At 50.2% G+C, this 24134-nt stretch overlaps 1 protein-coding gene across 3 annotated transcripts in view; it reads right to left on the minus strand.

Annotated features, from left to right (window-relative positions):
* DHX40 (DEAH-box helicase 40) overlaps window positions 1-24134 on the minus strand; it is a 418899-nt gene that overhangs the window by 180948 nt on the left and 213817 nt on the right. For all 3 annotated transcript variants that reach the window (XM_078679838.1, XM_078679839.1, XM_078679840.1), the window contains exons 10-11: window positions 20425-20607; window positions 560-640 (exon numbers count right to left, since the gene is read on the minus strand). In XM_078679838.1, coding sequence (XP_078535964.1) covers window positions 560-640; window positions 20425-20607 — 264 coding nt within the window. The remainder of the gene's footprint in view (window positions 1-559; window positions 641-20424; window positions 20608-24134) is intronic.

Raw genomic sequence — 24134 nt, forward strand, 5'->3', positions numbered from 1 at the left:
TTTAGTAATATCAAAAGGTCTTGGCTAACGCCAGACCTAAAAAGGGGGACTTCATAAGTAGAACACACATCCAGCGAGGCATAATGAACAATAAGGCAAATATTGTACTGAAACTGAGAAACCGCAAGTACCATCAGGTTACAGCAGGCACAGCACCCAAATCATTATCATAGAGTAAAGCCAAACATCATAAACCAAGTTCTAGAAAGGTACACAAAGGGTATATAAATGTAAGTTCTAGGAGTTACACGATAATGAGAACCCTTATTACTTCCATTAATGTGGTGCCTTTGCTCACCATGCATACACAAATTGAAATAAAACAAACGCATACAGGGTGAGTAATTAGTAAACATGCGTGCAAGGATTTTTTATTTCATTCTCTGCATACATTGTGAGCAATGGCCACAACAATGATATACACATGTTTTGCTATTTCTCAGACAAAATACCAGGAACGTGACCCTGTTGTAATGAAGTGATAGTTTTCAAAACTAGCAAACGGAAAGTTCTTCTATTTTTTGCAGTTAGACTCTATCAGGGATATTCTGCCACATACCTGTCAATAGCGTCGCACTGGTAAAGCTGCTTCAGAGCCTCCAGGATGTGCCTCTCTTCAGGGGGGTCTAAATAGGGAAAACTGGACGAGAACACAACAAAAAAACATAATTCATGTTACTTTTCAGCTTTTAAAGCACTATGAGCTTTATTCATATTCTAACAACTCAGTTGCGCCTCTGTGTTTAACAGCTTTTCTTATTTGAGAATATGATTTGATATATATATATATATATATAAAAAATCCACTTGAAAAAATCAAAGGTGACAGAGACGTTATAGTTAGGCTTAGATATTTCCGTAATAAAAAAACTGTGGAATTCAGCAGTTTTAGTTACCTGAGCTAACTATAACTTACGCCCCTGCAATGCACTGCTTACAACACTCATGACATGATCAGAGACATCTCTAATGACATCACTGACATAATCCCCCAACCAGCAGTGTTCCAGGAGGCGCGGTGCAGAGTGGTGGAGAAAGAAGATGACCTTCGAAGTCCTCTCAGCAATCAGGTTGTGTGGGGCTTACTGGAGGTAACAGGAAGGCTTGTTGGCCCTCCGGATCCAAGGGGACTTCATCACCCAACCAGCAGTGCACCAGGAGGTGTGTTTGCAGAGTGGTAAAAAAAGGGGGCGTGCCCTCTGGCAACTTGCCTTTCTTTTTTTTTTATATATTTTTTCCCCGAGGGCCCTTCCCTGGGCCACTTTTACCACAGGAACCTTGTCCCCCGGGGCCCCATCCCAGGGCCCAGCCTTTTTATCATTATTTTATGATAGGGAGGGGTCTCTTGGGGCGTGGCTACGGCGCCGATGTAGGTGGAAGCGGGACTCCGGAGCTCCTCCGCGCCCGCCTCGCACCACACCATATCCTGCACCCCGGCCCGGACCCCGGACCCCCAGATGCGCAGGGGAGGATCCAGGGAGCACGAGGGGGTGACACTAGGGACCCGAGAGTCCCGATCCTTAGCTGTGGGGAGAGTTCCCCGTGAAGCGGAGAATCTGGCGCGAGGAGCGACCAAAATGGTGGCCATTGTCCCTGCCTGAGGTGCCTGGCGGAGGGACGCTGTCGGCGGCTGAGGGCCCACACTGCCGGAGTATCTGCCTGACGTGGCGGCGGAGGGCCCCCGGGGGCTGTGGAAGGTGAGCGGCGCCCCCTGCAAGTCAATCGCGGCTGTGACCCGGGAGCGGAGACCGGACGGACTGCCTGACCCCAAGATGGCGCCGAGTGTCTCGACGGAGCCGCGCTAACTGTCAGCCACGGGGTCCCTGAGGCCGCGAGGCGCGCTGTGCTCACCCTGTCACTGCGGGCATTCCCCTGGCGCCCCTCCCGCCCTGACCAGCGGGGCGCCCGCGTTCCGGGTGGCCTGTGGGTGAGCGGACTCCAGCGGAGTGACCGGCCAGGCGCCGCAGGGGGACACCCGTGAGCCTGGGAGCCGGAGACACAGCTCCCTGACCGGAGGCCCTCGCGCACTGCCCGCCGCCCTAGGCCTGACGCCGGTGGACGGGCAGAGGATCCGTGGAGCCCAGGTGGAGGAGGGCACATCGGGCGACTGGAGAGGGGGTCCTGTCGCCCCTCCGATCTGGCAGAGAGAGGCTTGCTCCCTGCGACGATTGAGGCACTGGGACCTCGTCTAACAGGGGCCCGGGGCGCAGCGGGGCCGCGAGGCGGCCAGAGTGAAATCGGCGAACACCTTGCCTGGCTGAGACCTCTGTGGCGACGCCTGGACCGGGAGAAGTGAGGCACTGACTCTTCACCTGATACACCTGGCGCTTGGGGACGATCCAGCCTGCGGCACCCCGGTAGACTATTGCTGCCTGTCCAGAGGTGCCGGGAGCGAGAGCCCTGGGGTCCTGCCGACCTGGTGAAGGGGGACTTGCCCCTTGTAGTGGGCCCCAGCTGACAAGGGCGAAGAAAGGCAGTAGCGCTGAGTGACCGGAACAGGGCCGGAGAAACAGCCGGGCGTGACCTGAATCACTGGTGGCCACAGCGGGGACGCATACGCCTTGCAGCCCGACAACATGACGCGGGGCAGCAGAAAGAAGGGCTTCGACGCCTTGAAGCTGGACGACCCGGGCCATCTCGTGGAGGAGGATGCATCGACGTCTGGAGCGGGAAGCTCGCCCTGCCCACGAGATCCGTCACTGGGCGACATCATGCAGGCGATAATGGCGTCTCGGGAGGCTCTTGAGAAGCGGATGGACACCATCGGTTCGGACCTTGTTCCTATTGAAGGACGACCACAGGAAGCTGAAGGAGCGGGTGGCGACCTTGGAGATGACCCTGAAAGATCTGCCCGGGGACGTGGAGGCATTGAGAGCATCACTGGCGGAGGTGGCGCAGAAGGTCCGGGTACTGGAGCTCAGGGCCGAATACAGTGAAGGGCGCTCCAGACGCAACAACCTCCGCCTCGTGGGGGTTCCTGAAAAAGTGGAGGGTCAGGATGCGGTCACTTACCTGGAAGACTGGCTGCGGACGGCGGTGGCCCCTGAGGGACTCTCCCCTTTCTTTGCTCTGGAGCGGGCCCACAGAGTCCCGGCGCGCCCCCCCAAGCCAGGAGAGCCGCCGCGACCGATAGTGCTGCGCCTCTTGCACTTCCGAGATAGAGATCACATCCTCCGAAGAGTCAGAGACCTGCCGGACCTAAGAATTGATAACAGCAGGGTCATGGTCTTCCCGGACTTCACCAGAAACGTGCAAAAGCAGCGAGCATCCTTCCTGGCGGTTAAGCGAAAGTTGAGGTCACTACAGCTGCCCTATGCTATGTTGTTCCCGGCTCGGCTGAGGATCATCGCTGAAGGACGCTCACATTTCTTCCTCACACCGCAGGAGGCCTGGAGTTGGTTGGATGCCAGGGGGGAGCCGAGCGCAGACGCCCCTCCGGAGACCTCGCCTAGAAGACCTTCTACTCAGACGAGGCCGACGCGGGGGACTGGCTCCCCGACGAGATGGCAGCAGGAGAGAGCTGAAGCAGTCCTGGCGGTGGTGGCCATCAGCCAGGGAGACGCCAGCCCATCTGGGAGTGCGTCGGAACAGTCGAGGGCCAGTGCTCCCAGTCCTAGCTCCAGTAGTGAGCAAGATCTCTCAGAGTCGGACCTGCCGGTGGTGACTCCCCAAACAGCAGACGGAGTGCTTGGCTGAGGCGAACAGAGGGACACTGGACTCGTGTGTAAGGTACTGGGTACGACCTGAGGCTGCTTCCAGACGCTGAGTAGACAGTCTTGGGACCTCCCCCATATTGTTACTGGACAGCGGGGGGGGGAGAGGGGCCGGGGGACTTCTCCTGAAGGGTCCGAGGGGAGGGTGGGGCGGGTGCGGGGGGCTGCGGACCTGTTTGGGTCGGCGTACTGGCCACCCTAGCCCTATTCTATTGAAGCACACTTCCTAATAGAGTTTGGATGGGGTTTCCATGTTGGTTGTCTGTCCTGGGGTGTGGGAGTTGGGGAAGTTTAGCTGTTCGGGTTGGGGAGGGGATGGGGGGGGGATCCGGGCGTGCCAGGGGAATTGCTGAGAGAATGGATGCAGCGCGATGGGCTCTGCAATGGGACCCGACCTAGGTTACAATTGTCTCACGTGGAATGTAAGGGGGATGCACACGATGCAGAGGCGCCACAAGATCCACTCCTATTTAGTCAGGCGGGGTATTCACTTCGCCTTCCTCCAGGAAACACATCTACTAGACAAGGAGGGTAAGGCGCTACAAAGGAGGTGGAGGGGGCAGGTCTACCACACTGGATACTCCGCATATGCCAGGGGAGTGGCCATCTGGGTACGGGCGGGGGTTCCTTTCCAATGCACGCAACACCTAATTGACCCGGAGGGGAGGTATGTCATGGTAAGGGGCAAACTGGATGGGAGGGACCTTACTCTGGGCTGTCTATACGCCCCGAATGTGGACCAGCCTGCTTTTCTCTCCTTGTTGTCCAGCAAACTGGCCCCGTTTCTGGTGGAGCCCTTGCTCCTTGGAGGGGAGTTTAATAGCGTCACTGACACCACCCTGGACAGGTCCCACCCCCCCCTGCCCAATGCACCAGCTGGTAAACTAGCACTTGCACGCACTACTTGGCAGCGCCAATGGGGCCTGGTCGACTCATGGAGGGCTAACCATCCATCGGACAGGGACTATTCGTTTTTTTCCGCTCTCCATGAGCTGCACGTTCGCATAGATGCCTTCCTGTGCTCTCAGGGCGTGCATGCAGTGGTGTGCCACAGTGAATACCTCACACGCACGATCTCAGATCACAACCCGTTGTTCTTGAAATTGGGCTGGTCCCAATACCGCCCGCGAATCCCTGCCTGGAAGCTACGCCCGGAGGCGCTGGAAGACCATCTCTTCCGCACCACAATAGCCTCGAATATCGAGAACTATTTTCAGCTCAATGAGGGCACAGCGGGCTCGGCCATGAATGAGTGGGACGCCTTCAAGACGGTGGTGAGGGGTCAGTGCATTGCGGCGGCGTCGGGAGTTAGGCGGACGTTGTTAGCGGACATCACGAAGGAGGACGAGAAATTGCGAGACCTAGAGAAAGCGAGACCTGAGCGGCCGGACACACATGAGGCGCTGCTTGAGGCGCGGGAAGCGGTGGCGGCGACAGTGGAGCGCCTCAGGTGCTTCGACTACAAGACCTACCTCACACGCGCGCACTCGGAGCGCGACAAGTCGGGGGCTCTTCTGGCCTGGCAGGCCAACCCGGCTCATAGGAGCTCGGTAATTCTTGAGCTCAGGGACCACTCGGGGGTGGCGCGATTTGACCAGGGGGGGATCAACGAGGTATTCTACGATTACTACATGGAGCTCTACCGCAGTAGGATCCTGCCGTCGGCGGAGGAATTCCAGGGATGCGTAGAAGGCCTGGACTTGCCCGAGTAGGGTAGGGAGGGCGCGAAACTGCTCGGGGGCAAAATTGAGGAGAGGGAGGTGAAGGTCGCCATCAAGGGCATGGCGAGGAACAAGACGCCGGGCTCAGACGGGCTCCCAACGGAATTTTATCTTGCGTATATCGACCTCCTGGCGCCCAAACTGACGCGGGTCTACAATGAGGCGAAGAGGCTGGGCAGCCTACCGAAGACCGCTGGCGAAGCGCTCATAGTCCCCCTACTGAAACCGGGCAAGCAGCCGTGGGACAGGACAGCATATCGCCCGTTGTCCATGCTCAACCTGGACTACAAGATCTTGAGTAAGATCTTAGCGACGCGCCTGCTCCCCCACATGGCCTCGCTGATCCACGCGGACCAGTCCGGCTTCATCCCGGCCCGTAACACGGCACTTAATGTGCGACGGCTCCTGCACGTGTTGGAGGCTGATACCTATGACGGAGATGAAGCGGCGGTGTTTGCAGTCGACATGGAAAAGGCCTTTGATAGCCTGGAATGGCCTTATCTCTTCCATGTTATGCGCACGATGGGACTGGGCGATGACTTTGTGGATTGGACGGCGCTGCTATATCGCAATGTGACGGCGAGGGTCAGAACTGGGAGAATCATCTCTGAGACGTGTGTAGTGAGCAGGGGCACCCGTCAGGGATGCCCTCTCTCTCCCCTATTGTTCGCCATAGCTGTCGAACCACTTGCGGCGAGAGCCCGACTGGGACAGGCGTATTAGGGACTTGATGTTTATGGACAGGTCCACCACATAGCTTTGTATGCGGATGACCTGCTTATGTTTCTGGCGGACTCGGCTGACTCTCTGCGGGGTGCTAAGGCCCTCCTGCAATCACTGAGTAGGGTGTCAGGTCTCCGAGTAAACTGGGCGAAGTCATGCCTGTTCCCAGCCCGACCGCGCAGAATATGCCCACAGCCCTCGGAGGAGGTGACGTGGGAGGAAAGGAGCCTGCGCTACCTCGGGACCTCGATATTTCATGACAAAGCGGATATTCTTGAGGGGAACGTCGGTTCGGCCATTAGATACGCCAAAGAGAACTTCGAGTTTTGGGGTACGCTCCCGTTGTCGCTCATGGGGAGAGTGGCACTTCTTAAGATGGTGACCCTACCACGACTGCTGTATTTCTTTAGGACCCTCCCGATCTGGATCCCGGCAAGCTACTTCCGACGGTTACGATCATTAGTGATCGGCTTTCTATGGGGGACGGGCAGACGCAGGGTGGCGCTCAGCACGCTTCTCCGCCCTAGAGAGGAGGGTGGGCTTGCGGTACCAGACTACGAGCTGTACTACCTCGCGGCTCAGCTGCAATGGCTGACGCAATGGGTCGCACGAGCCAGGAGAGGAGACGATGGATCCGGTGAACCGGCGGGCCCGGTTCAGGTATTATCCCAGATTGTTCTGGGGCTCCCGATGGGAGATTACCATCTCACACAAGAATTTGCGACGGCCCGGAAGTGCTGGAATAGATACCGCCAGAGGGGCCGCATTGGGGTACCGTACGCCCCTGAGATTCCGCTCCAGCTGTGCGGGGCACTGCCGCATGGGGGCTCGTGGCACGGACTAGGGGATTGGGAACAGCAGGGACTCAAATCCATGGGGGACCTCTATGAGGGAGGGGCGATGCTGCCTTTCGACCTACTGAGAGACCGCTTTGAGCTGTTGGGGGGGGGGACTTCCCCCTTCACGCGGCGCTAACGTCGGCAATCCGCAAGCACTGGAAGACGGGTAGGACAGAGCCGCCACTCTCTCTGGGATGCCAGTACGTGGAGATGATGGCGGGGACGGTCAAGGCAGTCACGTGCCTATACAGACGCATGGTCTCGGAGACTGTTGCTCCTCTGCTGGCCCTGAAGACGAAATGGGAAGCGGATCTGGCGATGGAGATCCCTGACGAAGCATGGACTGGCATAGTGGCGCGGGCCCGAAACGGAACGCGCAACGCTAGATTTCAGCTGATGCACTTCTATGTCCTACACAGGGCCTACCTGACACCTGACAAATTACATAAATACTTCCCCACCCACCCGGCGGCCAGTCCGCGGTGCCCGGCACCCTTAGCTGACTTCCAACACATGTTCTGGTCCTGCCCAGAGTTGGGTCCCTTTTGGCGGGAGGTAGTAGATACCCTGAGGGAGGTCACGGAGAGAGATTTGCATCTATCCATGGCACACTGCATCCTACACTGGTTCCCACACACATCAAAGAACAAGATTACTAGCAAGGTCTTAGACCTGGGTCTGCTCCTGGCGAAACGAGCCATAACATCCCAGTGGAAGGCTACTAGGGGCCCTGTGGTGGGGAGGTGGAAGGCTGAGCTGCTCAAATGGGCCCGGTGTGAGGGAGAACTCCGTATGCAGGCTGCGCTTAGAGCGGATAATGACACGGCACTGGAGAGGGCCAGGGCATGGGAGGGGCTGATCTTAGACCTCGCACTTTTGGGCCTGGAGGAGGAAGACACCCCGGCGCATAGCCCTGCCCCGGCGGACCACTTGCCCAGAGAGATGGCGGTCTAGGCTCCCTCCCCTGTCCCCCTACTTCCTGAGTGAGGAATACGAATCATTTGTTGGTTACTCCTGAGGGCCTACTTCGGGACTGCATTGGTCGGGATGACTGTGATCTCGCATTGGTGGTGAGCTGGCACGCCTGGGAGGGTGGGGGGGTGGAGTTGGGCGAAGGGGGGATAGTTCTGGAGGGAGGGAGGAATGGGGGGGGACGGGGTGGGTTGGGGGAGTGGGGAGTTCTAGCTCAGACGAGTAGGAAGAGAGACCATCCTGTTCTCACTGGACAACGTGATTTGGTGGGGGAGCAAGAGGATTGAAAAGCAGCACTGTCTTGCCCCAGAAAGCTGGTAACGACTGCTCTGTGTTATTCCACCCTACACACGTATTTATCTACTATTGTGCTGCTCGACCTCCGGGGTGTGAGCTAAAGAGCTGTGTAGAACGACTGTTGCAAATTTCTAAGGGGAATGTTTACCAGTAGTAATGACACATATGATGTGATTGTACCATTTATCTTGCTGCAATAAAAAGAAAGTTACAAAAAAAAAAAATAGGGAGTGGTCTCTTTTAAATAATGGGAGGGGGCTGTGCAGCCCAACTCCCGAACCGATTTCGGCCCCGGGAACCTCATCCCTTGGGGCCCGGCCTCAATTGTGGGTGCCCTGGTGCCAACCCAGGGCACACACTGCCACTGATGGGGCCCGGAGGGGAAGCCTGAAGACACCTGCGGTCCCTGCCAGCACCCCGCCTCCTGCAAAAGGTAGCATTACTTTTACACATAGGGAGCTGCTAACATGCAGCTTCCTGTGTGTAAAAGCAATTGTGCTCTGCTTTGAGCAAGAGATAGCCAAATGCTTGCTCAAAGCGGAGCACAGTTTGCTATGGCTTGGCGGGAGCGGTAAAGCTCCTGCCAAGCCATTGCAAACAGCTATGTCCCAGGGGTGAACATAGCAGGAGCTGGACCTGGGGGGTTGTGGTCCCCAGGGCCATCTCTGACTCCAGGAGAAGGGCCACGTGGCCCCCCTCCTTTGATTCATTTTGCCCCGGGGAGATGGCGGTCCCCGTGGCTCCGGGAGGAGGGTCTGTACGGCCCCCACACTAATTTCTATTAAAGCCCTTCGATGGTGGCAGTCCCTGGAGCTAAGGTGGGCAGGGCTGGCCCAATCACATAGTTATTGTTTGCCTAGGGGAGGTGGCGGTCCCCGGGGCTACTATAAACCCTAGCAGGGATGCCCCATGTGCCCCCATGCTTTTCCAGTCCCCAATGCCCCGGGCCCTGACCTACCTGGGGGCCAAATTAAGTAAAAGCATTTTTTTTAAATCCCAGAAAAACTCATTTACAACATGTGATTGGAGCTAAAACCATAAAGGGCAACCCAGGATAATCTACAGTTCCGCAGGAAAAGCTGCCGATCGGTAAAAAATGTAAAACTAAGAAATAATACAGTAATAATAGTTATGTGTAAATTGACAATACTGTATTATAATTTATCCAAATGAATTTCTTTTCCTTCTTCATATTTTGCCCTGATTGTCACTATTTTGCCTTTGTTTTTTCTACTCTATATATATAGTGTATTGCGTCCTTCCTTTTTCCCACATTGTCACTGCATTCTCCTTGTTGCTTTTGTATTATTTTGAGTACTTGCTTGTCCCAAGTTTTTACTATTTTGTCCCTTGTCTTTGTCACATTTTCATACTACCTATTCATTCTTTTTCACGTATACTATGAACCATGGAACAATGCAGGAGGTTGGCCGCCAGACCTGGCGATAGGGAAGGCACTGTGAATAACCTACCACAGCATTTAAAAAAAACCATAATTTACAGAAAAAACGAAAGGTTACAGGGATGTTATAGTTAGGAAATAGAATACAAACACTTAGAAATTCACTGAAAAAAATCATAGGAAACCATAGAAATCCAGCAGTTATAGTTTCCAGCCCTTACTATAACTAACCCCCCTGCAATGCACTGCTTATGACCTCCCATAATACATCACTCATGACATGGTCAGTGACTTCACTCATGACATAACAGTAATGATGACATCATCCACCTTGAAGACTCTTACAACCCACACACATGCCCATACAAACCTCTCATACACCCCCTCACACAACTACTCACATACCTACTCACACACCCACAACCACACACAAAACCACTCTCAATGTAAAATGTACTGACACACTTCCAACCACGTCCTGTGGTCAACTCCCAAAGGCCATCAACATAGGTGGGTGGGGCCCATTTCAGCGCCTGGGAGCCCATCCCCCAGGCCTGCCACCTTTATTTAGGGGAGGGGTTATGTGGCCCCCATCCCTGAGCCGTATTTGGCCCAGGGGACACTATCCCTGGGGCCCATCATTTAAATTATTGAGTGGAGGGGCACACAGCCTCCCTCCCCTGGCTGATCTGATTTCTGGCTCTAGGGACCCCATCTCCCAGGGCTCACCCATATTAACAAGTGGGAGGGGTGCACGCAGCCTACTCCCCGGGCCCATATTGGCCTCGGGACCCCATACCCCAGGCCTTTAATAACTGGGGAAGGGGTCCTCCCCGGGTGATATCGGACTCTGGGTTCCCATTGCCTGGCTAGTTAAGGGGAGGGGGCATTCAGGCTGATTTTGACCCTGGGGACCCCATTCCTCGGGGCCCAGCCAATAAACAGCGACAGGGACATCTTAAGGATTTTGGGGGCCCTGGGCCAAACATATTTTGGGGGCCCCTTTTCAGAACAGCTTTGAATTTATGATCCAATTTGAGCCCCTGTTTCCCACGCAGTTTTCACTTCCTCAGCTGCGTTAGCGATCCAGTTTGCATCAAAGGCATTAGCCTATATATTCCCGATGTAAACTGATGTGCGCAGCTGCAGCTGTAGTATTAAGTGTTTCCTGTCCTGCTATTAGGTTTTTAATACTTTTTAAATTGTATATGTGTGGCTGAAATACTCTGCTTTTTAACAATTTCTCCTACCTACGCGCACTTGCACTTTACTTGATTTTGTTTGCCTACACCTCCTTAGCTGCTCTGATTTGCATCTTGCTTTTCCTCCATTCCTGGTCCACCACAGCTGATACGTCTAGTGTGCGGAGGGCTGGGGCTACTATCAGGCTCCTCACTTCCGCCCAATCAGTTTCTGCTTCCTCAGCTCCGTTAGCAGTCCAGTTTATATATATTCCCGATGCAAACAGACGTGCGCCGCTGGCGCACCAAAGGCACGCTAAAGGCAAGGTAGTCTGCGCCCGGAGGCGTCCAGTGCCGATCATGCTGCCCAGTTCCCCTCCTGTGAGTTTCTTCCACTATATTACAATAGAGAAAAACTGCTTAGCCTTAGGCGGCTACTATTATATCCGGGTACAGCGGCTGATCCAAGCTTGGAGGTAGACTTTCGATGCAATAAGTGCAACTGATCTCTCCTCCTGCCCTGGAAACTCGCACCCAAGATCCTCCCACACAACAATAAGCGCAAAAACAATAAGAAAACCATGGACTTAAAGGCCACCCTTTTAAATTGCCGCTATGCAAAAGCATGAACCATACATTTATGAACTACTTTTAGACGAACAGCCTGATCTTTTATTTCTCACTGAGACCTGGCTGTCCAAAGCCTCCAACCCTACTATCACCTTGTCCATCCCTATGGGTTATAAAATCCTTAGGAGGGACCGACCGAGTGGGAAGGGGGGCGGTGTCGAGATCATTTACAATCAAAAACTAGACTGCTCTCCCATCCCGATGGAAAACATTGAGGACGCAGAGTCCTTAGGCTACAGCTGTACCTTATCCCCCATCATAGAATAGCTGTTTTTCTGATTTACAGACCTCCCTGTGCAACTGAAAATGTTATTACTACGCTTAATACAGCCACCTCCTCCCTTGCCTTGAAATACAACAACTACCTTATTCTGGGAGATTTCAATATACATATGGACAATGGAAAAAATCCTCAAACAATTTCCTTGTTGGAGATGATGCAGGCCGGCAACATGTTTCCATCTATTTCTTCAGCCATCCATGAGAAGGCCATACCCTAGAACAAATCTTTCACAACTTTGGCATATCAGTAAGCCTACCTCTTCCAATTTCTTGGTCTGACCACCTCCTATTAAAATTCGTCATTCCCAACTCTGCCAAAGTCCCTCGGGCTAATGCAGGGCAGAGGGTTCCTAATTACAGGATGTTCCATGAAATATCCATCCCAATGTTAGCAGATGCCCTCGGTCGTTCCTCACCGGAGCTGTCTGGCTGCCCCGACTCGGACACCCTCTCAATAGATTCATGGCTCCGAACCTACATTGATGCAACGGTACCGGTTGTTTCCCGCTTCTCAAAGAGCTCGGCCCTACCAGCTCCATGGTTTAACGATTCCCCCAGATCTAGCAAAAGCAATTGTAGAAAAATTGAATGGAAATGGTGTAAATCCTATCTACCTGAGGTTAGGAAGGTGTATAAAGACACCTTAAAAGCTCATTACATTCTCTTGAAGGCAGGCAGGAAAAACATCTTTCAAACCAAGATAGAAAATGCCCAAAATAAGAGTAAGGAAATATTTAGCATAGGTAAATCCTTTACCGCCCCGAAAGCCAGCACAAAGGAAGGGCCATGCACGGAAGAATGGTCTAAGCAAATAGCTCAATTCTTTCACAAAAATATCTCTGTGATCCAACAAGCCTTCACTAACATCTCAGAGGAAGAACTGACCATCTACCTTAGTTCTAATAGCAAATTTCAGCTCTTGGATTCTCCATCTTTACTAGCTTTCCCTGAGTTTCAGCTTGAAGAGTCAGTGACCCTTCTCCAAAGCATTAAGTCTAGCTCTCCTACCGACCCATGTCCAGCGAATATCCTGAACCTATTAGCTCCCACCATAAACCCCACAGTAAACCAGCTCTTTAATGCTTCCCTCTCCTCAGGCAACATGCCGAAATTATGGAAGAATACTAAGATTCTTCCACTGATAAAAAAGGCTAATACCAAACCAACAGACCCTGCCAACTACAGGCCAATCTCCCTTCTTCCGGCCCTCTCCAAAGTATTAGAGAAGCATCTAAACAAGGCCCTCAAAAAACACATTGAAGGTGCGAACCTCCTCTGCTGGAAGTGACTGAATTTCTCAAGGGTAAGCTCGACCAGGGAGGCAAGGCTGTTTTGATACTGCTCGATCTGTCGGCGGCCATCGACACGGTCCCACATGAGAGGCTCCTGGAGAGACTTGCTAACACTTTATAAATAAATACATAAATAAATCGGCCTGGGGGGACCGCCTTAACATGGATGTCATCCTTCTTGGCAAATAGATCTCAGGACATCTGGCTCCCTCCTTTCTCATCCCCGGTTCCGGACATCAATGTAGGTGTCCCTCAGGGCTCCATTCTCAGTCCTATCCTTTTTAATATATATCTATCCCCGCTTGCATTTCTGGTAGCGGAAGAGGCCCATAATTGTTTCCTATGCTCATGACACTAAGCTGATTTTTACATGTGAAAAAGCAACCGACTTTGATAGGGCAATGATTAGGTCCTGCCTCACACAGGGTTTTAACTGGCTTAAGATCAATCAGCTGAAGTGCAATCCTGACAAAACTGAAGTTGTTTTCTTTGGTAATCCAGAAACGCCTGACTGGAGCTCATGGTGGCCAAAAAATCTGCCTCCCCTGCCCGCGGAAAAGGAGAAAGTAAAACATGTAGGAATTGTCATAGATAAGACACTCTACATGTGCTTTCAAATCAACAATCTAACTGGTGCTTGCTTTGGCATACTCAGGATGCTAAAGAAATTCCTGCCACTGTTACCCCATGAGAGCAGAAACATCGTGGTGCAGGCTCTGGTGACATCAAAGCTTGACTATGTCAACAGTTTGTACCGCAGTCTCCCCAAATCCCTTATCTATCAAAACGTGGCAGCCATAGCCATCCTGAGACCTACACCCAGATCTAGTGTGACCCCCATTCTTAAGCCTCTACACTGGCTCCGCATAAAAGAACGGATCGAATTCAAAGTGATGACCATCTTCTTTAAAGCTTTCCACGGCTTAGGAGCTGGCTACCTAAATAAGTACGCTATTCGCTACACAACATCTAGACCCCCTAAGATCTTCCAATGCCAACCTGGCCATCATGCCTAAAATATGCCATGCCCGCACTGGAGGCAGATCCCTTGGCTTTTTAGGCGCAAAATTGTGAAATAGACTCCTTGAGTCTGAGACTAACCACAGACCTACTCTCTTTCAGGAAGAACTTAAAAACCTGGCTTTTTAATAACTGATGGGTCTATTACGCACGTTTTCTCCCCACTGTCACGCGCCAGGACACTCTAGTCTGAGTAGCTGTGCGCTTTATTAAATACACTATTTCATTTCATTAGGTACATGACAGTACAAAGGAACACTCGTCCAAATTCTAAGGGCTTATTTATGAGGCCTTGCTTCACTTTTATGCCGCCAGTGCGTCACTTTTTGTGATGCACCGGCAGCCTAAAAAAAGTGCCATGTTGCTCCCTATTTACAAAGTGACACATCTAGACAGATGCGTCACTTTGTAAACCCCTGCACCACATTATACCTGCACTAGGTATAACGTATGCAGGGTGGGTGTTCGCACATAAAAAACCTCGCAGAAGTGGTGCATTCAAATCTATGAGAACTAAGTGCGCCACTTCTAGGACACCATTGCGTCAATATCTTACACCTGCCTCACAGCAGGTGTAACGCTGATGCAGGCCCTTTCACATGGGGCTTACCCCACGTCAAAGGACACATTGCTGGAGTTGCGTCTATTTTCAGACACATCCCAGCAATGCATCACTTTTGCGCCTATAGATATGTCAGAAATACTGACGTATCTGTAACTCCTTGCGACATGATGCGTCATATAGTAAATATGATTCATCCACTATGTCGGAAGGAGGGCGCACTAAGAAGTGACGCATCCCTGTTTTCACACATCGATGCATCACTTCTCATAAATAAGGACCTAAATGTGTTAAAATCTAATATTCAGGGATAGTTACGTGTGTTTTCAATATTGTAACACAGCAGAAGTTCACCAATATTACTGCAAATACTCTCTGTGACGCCCCCCATTTCTTATATGTTAGGCCTTGTTTTGATTTAAAAGAAACTTTTTTAATGTATATTGCATGAAACATAAACACAACATTTCTCTGCAAAATGGCTCTACTAAACTCTCACACATCAGGTACATCAAAAATAAATTAAAGGAAAACAGTATTTAAAACAATCTGTTTAAGAAATACTCAAGGTCATTGGGGCAAAACTCTGGAGAAAGGAGCTGACTCTGTCAGGGGGGCCCCTAAAAGGCTGGGGCCCTGGGCCAGAGCCCACTTTGCCCATGCATTAAAACGTCTCTGACCAGCGAGTGCCCTGAAGCTCATCCAGGGCACTAATTTCACCATTGTTGGAGACCGTGGGGGTGTCCAAATGCTCCCGCTGCTCCAGGAGGCTCCCCGCCTTTAGCGGGAGAAGGCACTGCTTCTGCCCACAGGAAGCAGCTAAAAATGAAGCTCCCTGCGAGGAGAGCAATATTTTCATCTGTTCCCTGCACACTTCACAGCAGGGAGGGAAACATATGAAAAGTGCAGACGTACTGTTCCTTACTTGGCGGGAGCTTTCAATTGCTCCTGCCAAGCGAGCAAATTGAGGTTTCCCTGCCTCAAGGGTGGCCCACCTGGGGCATAGCTGAGACGGCCGTGGGGGATGAGGTCAGCAGAGCTATTAATGGCTATGGGAGTGGGACCACATGGCCCCCCTCCCTTTTTCAGTGCACACTGGAGAGTTGGGACCTATGGGGTCGAAAACGAACCAAGAGGGGTTCCACACGGCCCCCGTCCCTACTCTAGAATTCGGCCGGGGCATAGGGATGGAGTCCCTGGGGCCTAATTGGCCTGCAAGGGGGACGTGCAGCCCCCCTTCCGGTTTTAACTTTTGGTCAGGCTCCAGGTGGTGGCAGTCTCGGAAGTTGTAATCGGCCTGGGGGTAGAGGCAGGTACGCCCCCTTCCCTTAATTATAAACCTCCTCCAACCCCGCCCCAACCCCCTTACTCCCTAACCCTCTGGGACATGCCTCAACACAGAGGCCAATCATAAAACAAGCGTGGGAGACTGCACGTGTTATAAAAAAAAATGATAATAATTTGACACAGATATGCAGATTCTCCACAAATTCGCAGCAAAAGTAACAAAAAAAAACAAAAACATTGTTTTTGGCCTCCGGCTCATTTACGTGTAGTGGAGAGACCACCCTTGGGACATAGCAGTTTTCCTGCCTGTACTACTGGGAGGAGGGAAAACTATGTTTGCGCTCACCTGGTTGGATATTTAAACATGCTCCAGCTGGCTAGGAGCAGAATACTGTTCTGTTTCCCTGTTTGCACTCCTGCGGGCAGAAAAACAGAACAAATATTGCTCCTGCACGGAGAGATAAGCAGAAAACAGCAGCCATGCGAGATACCAGCAGGGGCCACAGGGTCCTGGGGCTCCCCTCATGGACCACAATGCGGTAGTTTGTGGGTGGCTCGGATGGACACTTGGCTGCCCACATATAATGTAGAAATGCTCCAGGGGATAGGGCACCCGTGGCCAAAATAGGCTTGGGATGGCATGCAGCCTTCCTCCCCTTTATAACAGACGGCCCCGGGGGATGGGCTCCCCGGGGCCTAGGAAGGCTCGGGGACACCCTCCCCTGTTTAAATTGAATTTGGCCCCAGGGATGGGGGCCCCAGGGCCTCTTTACACTTGGGGGTGGGGGCACGTGGCCACCATCCCCATCGGAGCAGATCCACAGGGTCATTTAAAGTTCAGAGAGGGGAGTTGCATGCCCCATCCCCTTAATATATATTTTAGCTCCCGCGGATGAGTTCCCCGTGGTCCGAAGGACAACCCTACCAAAGGCTGTGGGGCTGGCAGCTGGCTGGCGGGGATGGCCACAGGGCCTGTGTAGAAGGCCAAGTCATGTGGCCAACCCCCCACAGCGCACAGACAAAGGCCATGTGCAACATAGGGTTGGCTGTCTGAAGGGAATTGGAGATGATGGACGGAGCATTGGAGCAAATCAAACACTCACCCTCAGTCAACTGATCTGGGTTTAATCCATCACCATTCTTTAGCTGACTCCACCACCCCCGTTCAGACATGGCCATATGCAAATCAGTCTGACCCTGTGCGTCATGGGAACAGTCCAGCCCGAACTGCCAAGCCATGTCTTCCCTGGACCGGAAACAAGCATCCTGGGACCGGTTTGTGGCTAATCAGCTGTCATCAGCCAGGCTAGCTTGAATCCAGTGGCAAAGTGAGCAAGGGACCCACATCTGGGCGTACCCTGCCAACTTAGGGCGAACAAAGCGATACCAAAGGGGATGATGGAGGGAGCGTTGGAGCAAATCAAACACTTACCCCAGTCAACTGATCTGGGTTTAATCCATCATCATTCTTTAGCTCACTAGCTTGAATCCAGTGGCTACGTGAGCAAGGGACCCACATCTGCGTATATCCTGCCAACTTAGGGCGAACAAAGCGATACCAAAGTGGGAAGGGTATGCCCAGACCAGGGTCCCGTGCTCACTATGCCACTGGAGTCAAGCTATCCTGGCTTATGACGGCTGAAAGCCAGAAACCAGTCCTAGGATGCTTGACTTCGGTCCAGGAAGGCATGGCTTGGCAGTTCGGGCTGGACTGTTCCAATGAGGCACAGTGTCAAGACTGATTTGCATATGGCCATGTCTGAACTGGGGTGGCGTGGTGAGCAAAATACCTATCGATTAAACCCAGATCTGTGACTGGGGGTGAATGTTTTGCCAATGTGCAATATTCCGTCCATCACCTTGTGTGTTTTGCTGTTAGCCCTATGTGGGAAGGGTATGCCCAGACTTGGGTCCCGTGCTCACTACGCCACTGGAGTCAAACTATCCTGGCTGATGACTGCTGATTGCCAGAAACAGGTCCTAGGATGCTTGATTCCGGTCCAGGGAAGACATGGCTTGGCAGTTCGGGCTGCACTGTTCCCATGAGGCACAGGGTCAAGACTGATTTGCATATGGCCATGTCTGAACTGGGGTGGCGTGGTGAGCAAAATAACGATGGATTAAACCCAGATCTGTGACTTGGGGTGAATGTTTTGCCAATGTGCAACATTCCGTCCATCAACTTGTGTGTTTTGCTGAAGGGAATTGGATGCAGGGCCTGGTTGCAAGCTAAGCCCTGTGGCTAATCCCTCACATGAACAAAGATTGTGCGTGGCATTGGGTTGGCTGCTTCCGGGTGGCTGCTTGCAGAGAGTTGAACACAGGGCCTCGCTGCAAGGTAGGCCCTGCAGTCAATTCCACCTGTGCACGCCGAAAGGCTGTGTACAGTGTGGGGTTGGCTGCCTCTGGGTGGGTAGGCCACGCCCTGTGCCCAACCACCTGCTGTGCATGGCCAAAGGCCATGCGCAGTGTGGGGTTGGCTACCTCGGGGGTAGCTTTACTTATGGTCATAAATATTACAGTAAGTAAAAATAAAAAAAACCGATAAATTCACTAAAAAAACAAAGGTCAACTTAACATTATTGTTAGGTGAAATATTCAGTAGCAGCACAACATTTGAAACTCTAAAAACCACAGAAATTCACCAATAATAGCTATCTCAAGTAACTAGAACTCGTTACCCAAGGTAACCATAATTCTCGCCCTCACCATGCATTGCTAATTGCTCCACTTATTACATCACTCATGACAACATTGACAATATCACTGCACCATTGAAAAGAAAACTGCGCATGGGGGGGGGGAGGGACTTATAGTTACCTTAGTGCACAAGTTATAGTTACTTGAGATAACTATAACTGGTGATTTTCTGTGGTGTTTACAGCTTAAAACGTTACCTTGTTACTTAACATTTCACCTAACTGTACCGTTAACTTAACCTTTATTACACGTATATATATTTATTTTTCGGGGGAACACCACCCAAACTCCCTTTTATAACAACCCTGAACCCTAAAAACCCCTTACTACTATTTCGCTCCACCCTTAAAACCCCTTACAACCGCTTACTGATTCCCACCCCCGAATCCTTAATCCCAATCGTAAACCCTAAAACCTCTTGCTACCCCTTACCCATTCCTGGACAGAGTCGGTGTGTTCAGCAATGGTCGCCAAACATTTTTCTTCAAGGTGTGGCTGGCCAATCAGATCGTTTGTTACCGCGGGAACAAGTCCAACAGGAAAAAAGTTCTCTTTGCCAATCACAGGTCCTTATTTTCTTAAATTTAAGGTAGTGCAGGGATTCCTGCGGGACCAACCACCCAGATAGTACTAAAATGCAATCCCCTTCATGACCACTCGATGCATCTCTTAAAATACGAATTTCTAAAAAACAGCTGAACAGATTTTCACCTGATAATGATAGGCAAACTTTCTAAGTAAAGCTCTAACTTTCTGCCAAATTTGGTGTAACTCCGTGCCGTTGTTTTTTCTGTATTGCTTCTTAAAATTTCCTGTGAAAATTAACATGGGAAAACAAGGTTTAAGACCCCCTTTTTACTTGGCCCCCGCTTGACAGATCACCCCAAAACTTTCAGGAAACAGCTAAGGTGGATTAACTGTTTGGTAAGTTTTGTGAATATTCGTCAAAAACGAAAGTTATTGATCTTTGTAATATATATAGGCGTGCACACACACACTATGTAAAACATTTTTTTTAACTTTCCTGCGTGGTTAAGTCCGGCATTGTAAGTTACCTAAAAACAGCATACCTGCTACTTACCATTAAAGACTGTATGATAATGGGTGCATGGTAAAGGTTATATACCGCAAATTGTGTATTACCGAATTTCCTGCTATTTACTGGAAGACTAAATGAAAGCAGCAAAGACACAACTGGTAGCTAGTGGTTTGGGTTGCAGGGCAGTGCTATTGATTTTGTCTCCGATTTGGCACTGAACATCAGAGATCCATTTGAAGAGAGAGAAAAACCTCTCTAGTTAAAGATGTCATCCTTAAAAATAAAAACGCTTCTTAAAAGTGCATTCTCATGTTTTAATAGCTCAGTATATAGATACTTGTCATCTGTTCACATTTCACAAATACCATCCCACAGCAGTGGACTGTTTTTTACAAAACAATTTAAAAACAGAAATCAATACTTGTGAATGACAAGCTAGGTGGATTACTTTGTTACCTGTCAATAATTTGAGCTTTTCCAAGCATCTAGATGTCAAGACAGCATTTTATTCTAAGACCGTTTCCTTTAATAAACAACCTGAAGAGTTTAATATATACTGGACTGCTATTGCTGTTGTAAATCAGTAATCGAGGACCTGTGATTGTAGACTTCAATAATGTGTAAACTGTAATCTATTATCTGCTTCTCACGCAGAAATGAGTCTATCCTTGTCAAAGGTTAAATTTGAAGTAATTAAGTAAATCCGAATCCCTGTTTTAAAAAGATACACTACATAGATGAAATAAATCAATTCTCTTACTTACTGAATAACGTTGTGTATTTCCAGACACTTCAGCGTGAGGATCACAGAGGTCAAACTTGTTCGCTTTATCTCAGGCACCATGTGCTCGGGCATGCATTGGTCCCAAAATTCCTTGCTGTAAACCCGGAAGCACACCCCTGCAGACGTACGACCAGCTCGTCCTGTACGCTGCACTGCTTCGCTCCTTCAATATGAAACAGAAATGTGATTACTTTTGTTTTCATAGCTCAAAACAAAATTTCTCGAGGCAAAGCCACCATATACAGCAACATAAATTCAGCATAAGTAACTTAGGGCTAGCAGCAGCAAAAGGTGAAGCAAACGATCTGGCAGACACAAAATGTTCTGGGATCTTTCACAGGGGTTTTCGGTGTCTATACAACATACCAATCAAGTTCAGGCTTGGGAAAGAGGAAGGTTTAGTGTCTCAACTAAAGATACTCAGGGATAGACTGGAACTGAAAATATTCTTAGGTTCAAATTTCTCTCCTTGGCTTAGAAAACTCATACCACGCTACCCATGCACAATTTCCCAACTGCCCTCTATTTTTCCTCCAGTAAGTTTAACAATCATGCAGGTCAACTAGAGGTGCCCCATGCCAACATCAGAGCTGTGGTCTGGTATCAGGGAACACATAAAATGGACCCCATTTCTGAGTGGGGTGGCTAATGAACCTCAGCTCAAGCTTTGAGGTGCATGGTGGTCAGTGCTAAGAGACTACAGTCCAAGGGCACAATCCTTTTTTCCCTGTACTACTGAAGGAAGACTACCAGCACAGGTCTGTCCAGACCCCGTAACTCATGTTTCTTGTCTTATGTCTGGACAAGGCATGAAGAAGGATATATGCTTGGGCTAAGTGGTTCATGGGTGGATTGGTGAATGGTGTGTGCTGCACAAGATGATGGTTGTGTTGGTGTAAGCTGGCTTTGTCTTTCTCAGTTCTACCACCTTCTAAGGCCTTCAGGCTCTGACTCTGAAACTGTGTGGTCAAAGGGCAGAAAAGCACATTTGACGCATCAGCCTCTCTGGTCAATCCACAGTATTGTGCCGCAGACTTTGAGCCCATGTTTGCCACTTATGATGCTGGTTGTTATACCATAGGAAAACTGTAATTTCATACACTTTCATAGTACGGTATGTGTGATGGTAGACTGTACAGAAGAGTGTTCCATGTCAAGTCCAGAGGCTCAGATTATGCATTAAACTTTCTCCATGTATTAATCAGCAGCCAAGAAAAACACTAATACTGCAAAAACTTAAGGACTAACTATGCCATGAGCCCTAAAAGCAAATTAGCAATCTACTACTCACAGCCCCAGATTTGAAAGTAAAAGAGTCTACAAGGAAAAAAGACTCTCTTTCTACGGCTGCTCAGCAGCCAGATAGGGGCTTTCGCCTAGTAGACTGTTTTTATTTAGGGTTATTACTGAATGCAGCAAACACGTTTATTTAGTTTTGTTTGGTATTGTCACACTGCTGATTGCCTTTTAACAGCTCTTTCTTTCAGGCTGTGTCACGTTGTGCCACGTCTATAATGGCTCGATCCAGCAATGTCAACAGTTGTGGGAAAACTTACTGTGGCAAAGTAATACCCTGACTACAAAAGTCAGCTCTACAGATGCAGGAGCCATGCGGGAGAGTTGATTTGATGTGAACTGTGCCGTAGTGTGTCGAAACCATCAGACAGCGCTATGCGGCCGATCAGTGTGCCTCATGTATCTAGCTGGTCTCCTCTTCTGACACGAGCGGCACCTGCTAGGAAGATCCTCTTTCTTTGACTCAAAGTCCATTTCAAGTACCCTTGTTGGCCCCCATGCCAAGATGGCTACATGTGCGCCAGCACTATCAGTGTTACAGAAGGGGTAGCACAAGCTACTGCGGCGACTTGTGGAATACCAAAGCACCCAGGGGGCAGACAAAGCGGGCGCACATGCCTATTGCGCCCCCCCCCGGGGAAATTTCTGTAATAGGGCTCCTGATTACCATGGCAGGGGTACTTAGGGAGTACATGTTTAAGGGGGCACTGGAAGAGCAATTATTTCAAGGAAACTAGTGGATGCCATCCCCACAAAAAAAGTGATCTCCTCCACATTAGAGCCACGGAACAGGAAAATATTTTTGGTGGTGGCAAAGAGAAATGATTGCTTTTATGTGGGAAGACTTAGGGTTCGCTCTGCCCGTCAAAGCCCAATGAGCTCAAAAAGTCCAAGGCCAAGGCCAAGACGGCCATAACCTCTACTCCCTTCAGTGCCTTTGAAAGACCAAGGCAGGCTGAGTCTAGGAGGAATTTAGGGATGATTTTCATCCTGTTGATACCGCTGATGAGGACGAACCTTCTCCAAGGGTGGTCATTGATGACAGTGTAGAGTCAGAGCACCTGACCAAGAGGAGGACTCGAGTGAGGAACCAGGTTCCAGCTGACCATAGTGACCAGAGGGCAGTCCTAAATTTCCCTGGGTTGAGAACCAGCCACCTGTCGGTCAAGAAACCAGTAGGCATTTATCACACAAATAATATACATCTCTGTGGTCTACAGAATGAACCTGGTTGGCAAAAGTAGTCCAATATGTAAGTAGTAATATAAGTAATTAACTGGACACAGAAGTCCGAGGCCGTAATAAAGTCGAATACCCTAGTCATCCCTAGAAGGTAGGGTGAAATTGACTGCAGAGACAGATGAGAAAATGGCCATATTCATACAGAAATTTGTGAGAGGACAGAAAAGGGGATTGAAAATTCTTAGAGAGCATGCCGGAATAAACTTCTTGACATTGTGCGACCTCTAACTAATATTTTGGATATGGCCAATAAGGCTACGGAACTTGGCAACCTCATCTAGTCAGACATCTTGATGAGTTGGGGACAGAGAGCAATCTGTTTCCTTAGAAGGCTGAACTGTGCGTTGCCTAATGAGAGAGGACACACACTATTGATAAAGATTGAAACAAAGCTCGGCAAATTGGCTACCGCAGAAGGGGGTTCAGTGGCTGAAGGCAGTCTCTTTGGGGAACCCTTCATCAAAGAGATAAGTAACTTTGCCCTCACCTTTTTCTCAATAGAAAAGGCCCAACAATCCACAGAGAGATTTCCCGGGCAGAAGGTTGGCCGGCAGAGGCAAGGGACGTCCTTACTTTCCAGCCTACCAGAGCTGTCAGAGAAGATTAAAAGAGACAAGGACTAGCCCTTTTCCCAACCAAAAGTTGGAGGAAGGCTGGCCCTGTTTTTACACAAATGGAGGGAGATACCAGGGGATGCTTGAGTTGTACAGACTGTAACAGGCATCCAGTTTTATGGAACTCCAAGCTAAAGGAGAAGGTTCAATCTCCTTTTATTTTTGAAGGCAGATATGCTCCTTATAGATAAGGCTCATCTAGACAAAGGGCAGTGGTGCTTTCTTTTTTGAATTCGAGGATATTCCTGAGCAACCCCTTTCTGGTAAAAAAGAACAAGCATTTGCAATGCAATATGTCTTGCTGTTGTGAGAGTTTGAGATATTGGCATTGTAAATGGCAATGCCTTTTATTTACGTGTTGGTTTTTAAAACATAAAGAAAAGGTATTGTCATTTACAATGCCAATAGCTTAAACTCTGGCAAATGCAAGACCTATTGCATTGCAAATGCTTGTTGAAACCATGTAAGTGCCTCTGCATTGTATTAGCCCTTAATGGGGATTATTGCCTCCTGCTTGTTGCTCTGGGAGGAATATGTA

Source organism: Lissotriton helveticus, chromosome 3_1 (genome assembly GCF_964261635.1).
Source record: "Lissotriton helveticus chromosome 3_1, aLisHel1.1, whole genome shotgun sequence".
NCBI lineage: Eukaryota > Metazoa > Chordata > Amphibia > Caudata > Salamandridae > Lissotriton > Lissotriton helveticus.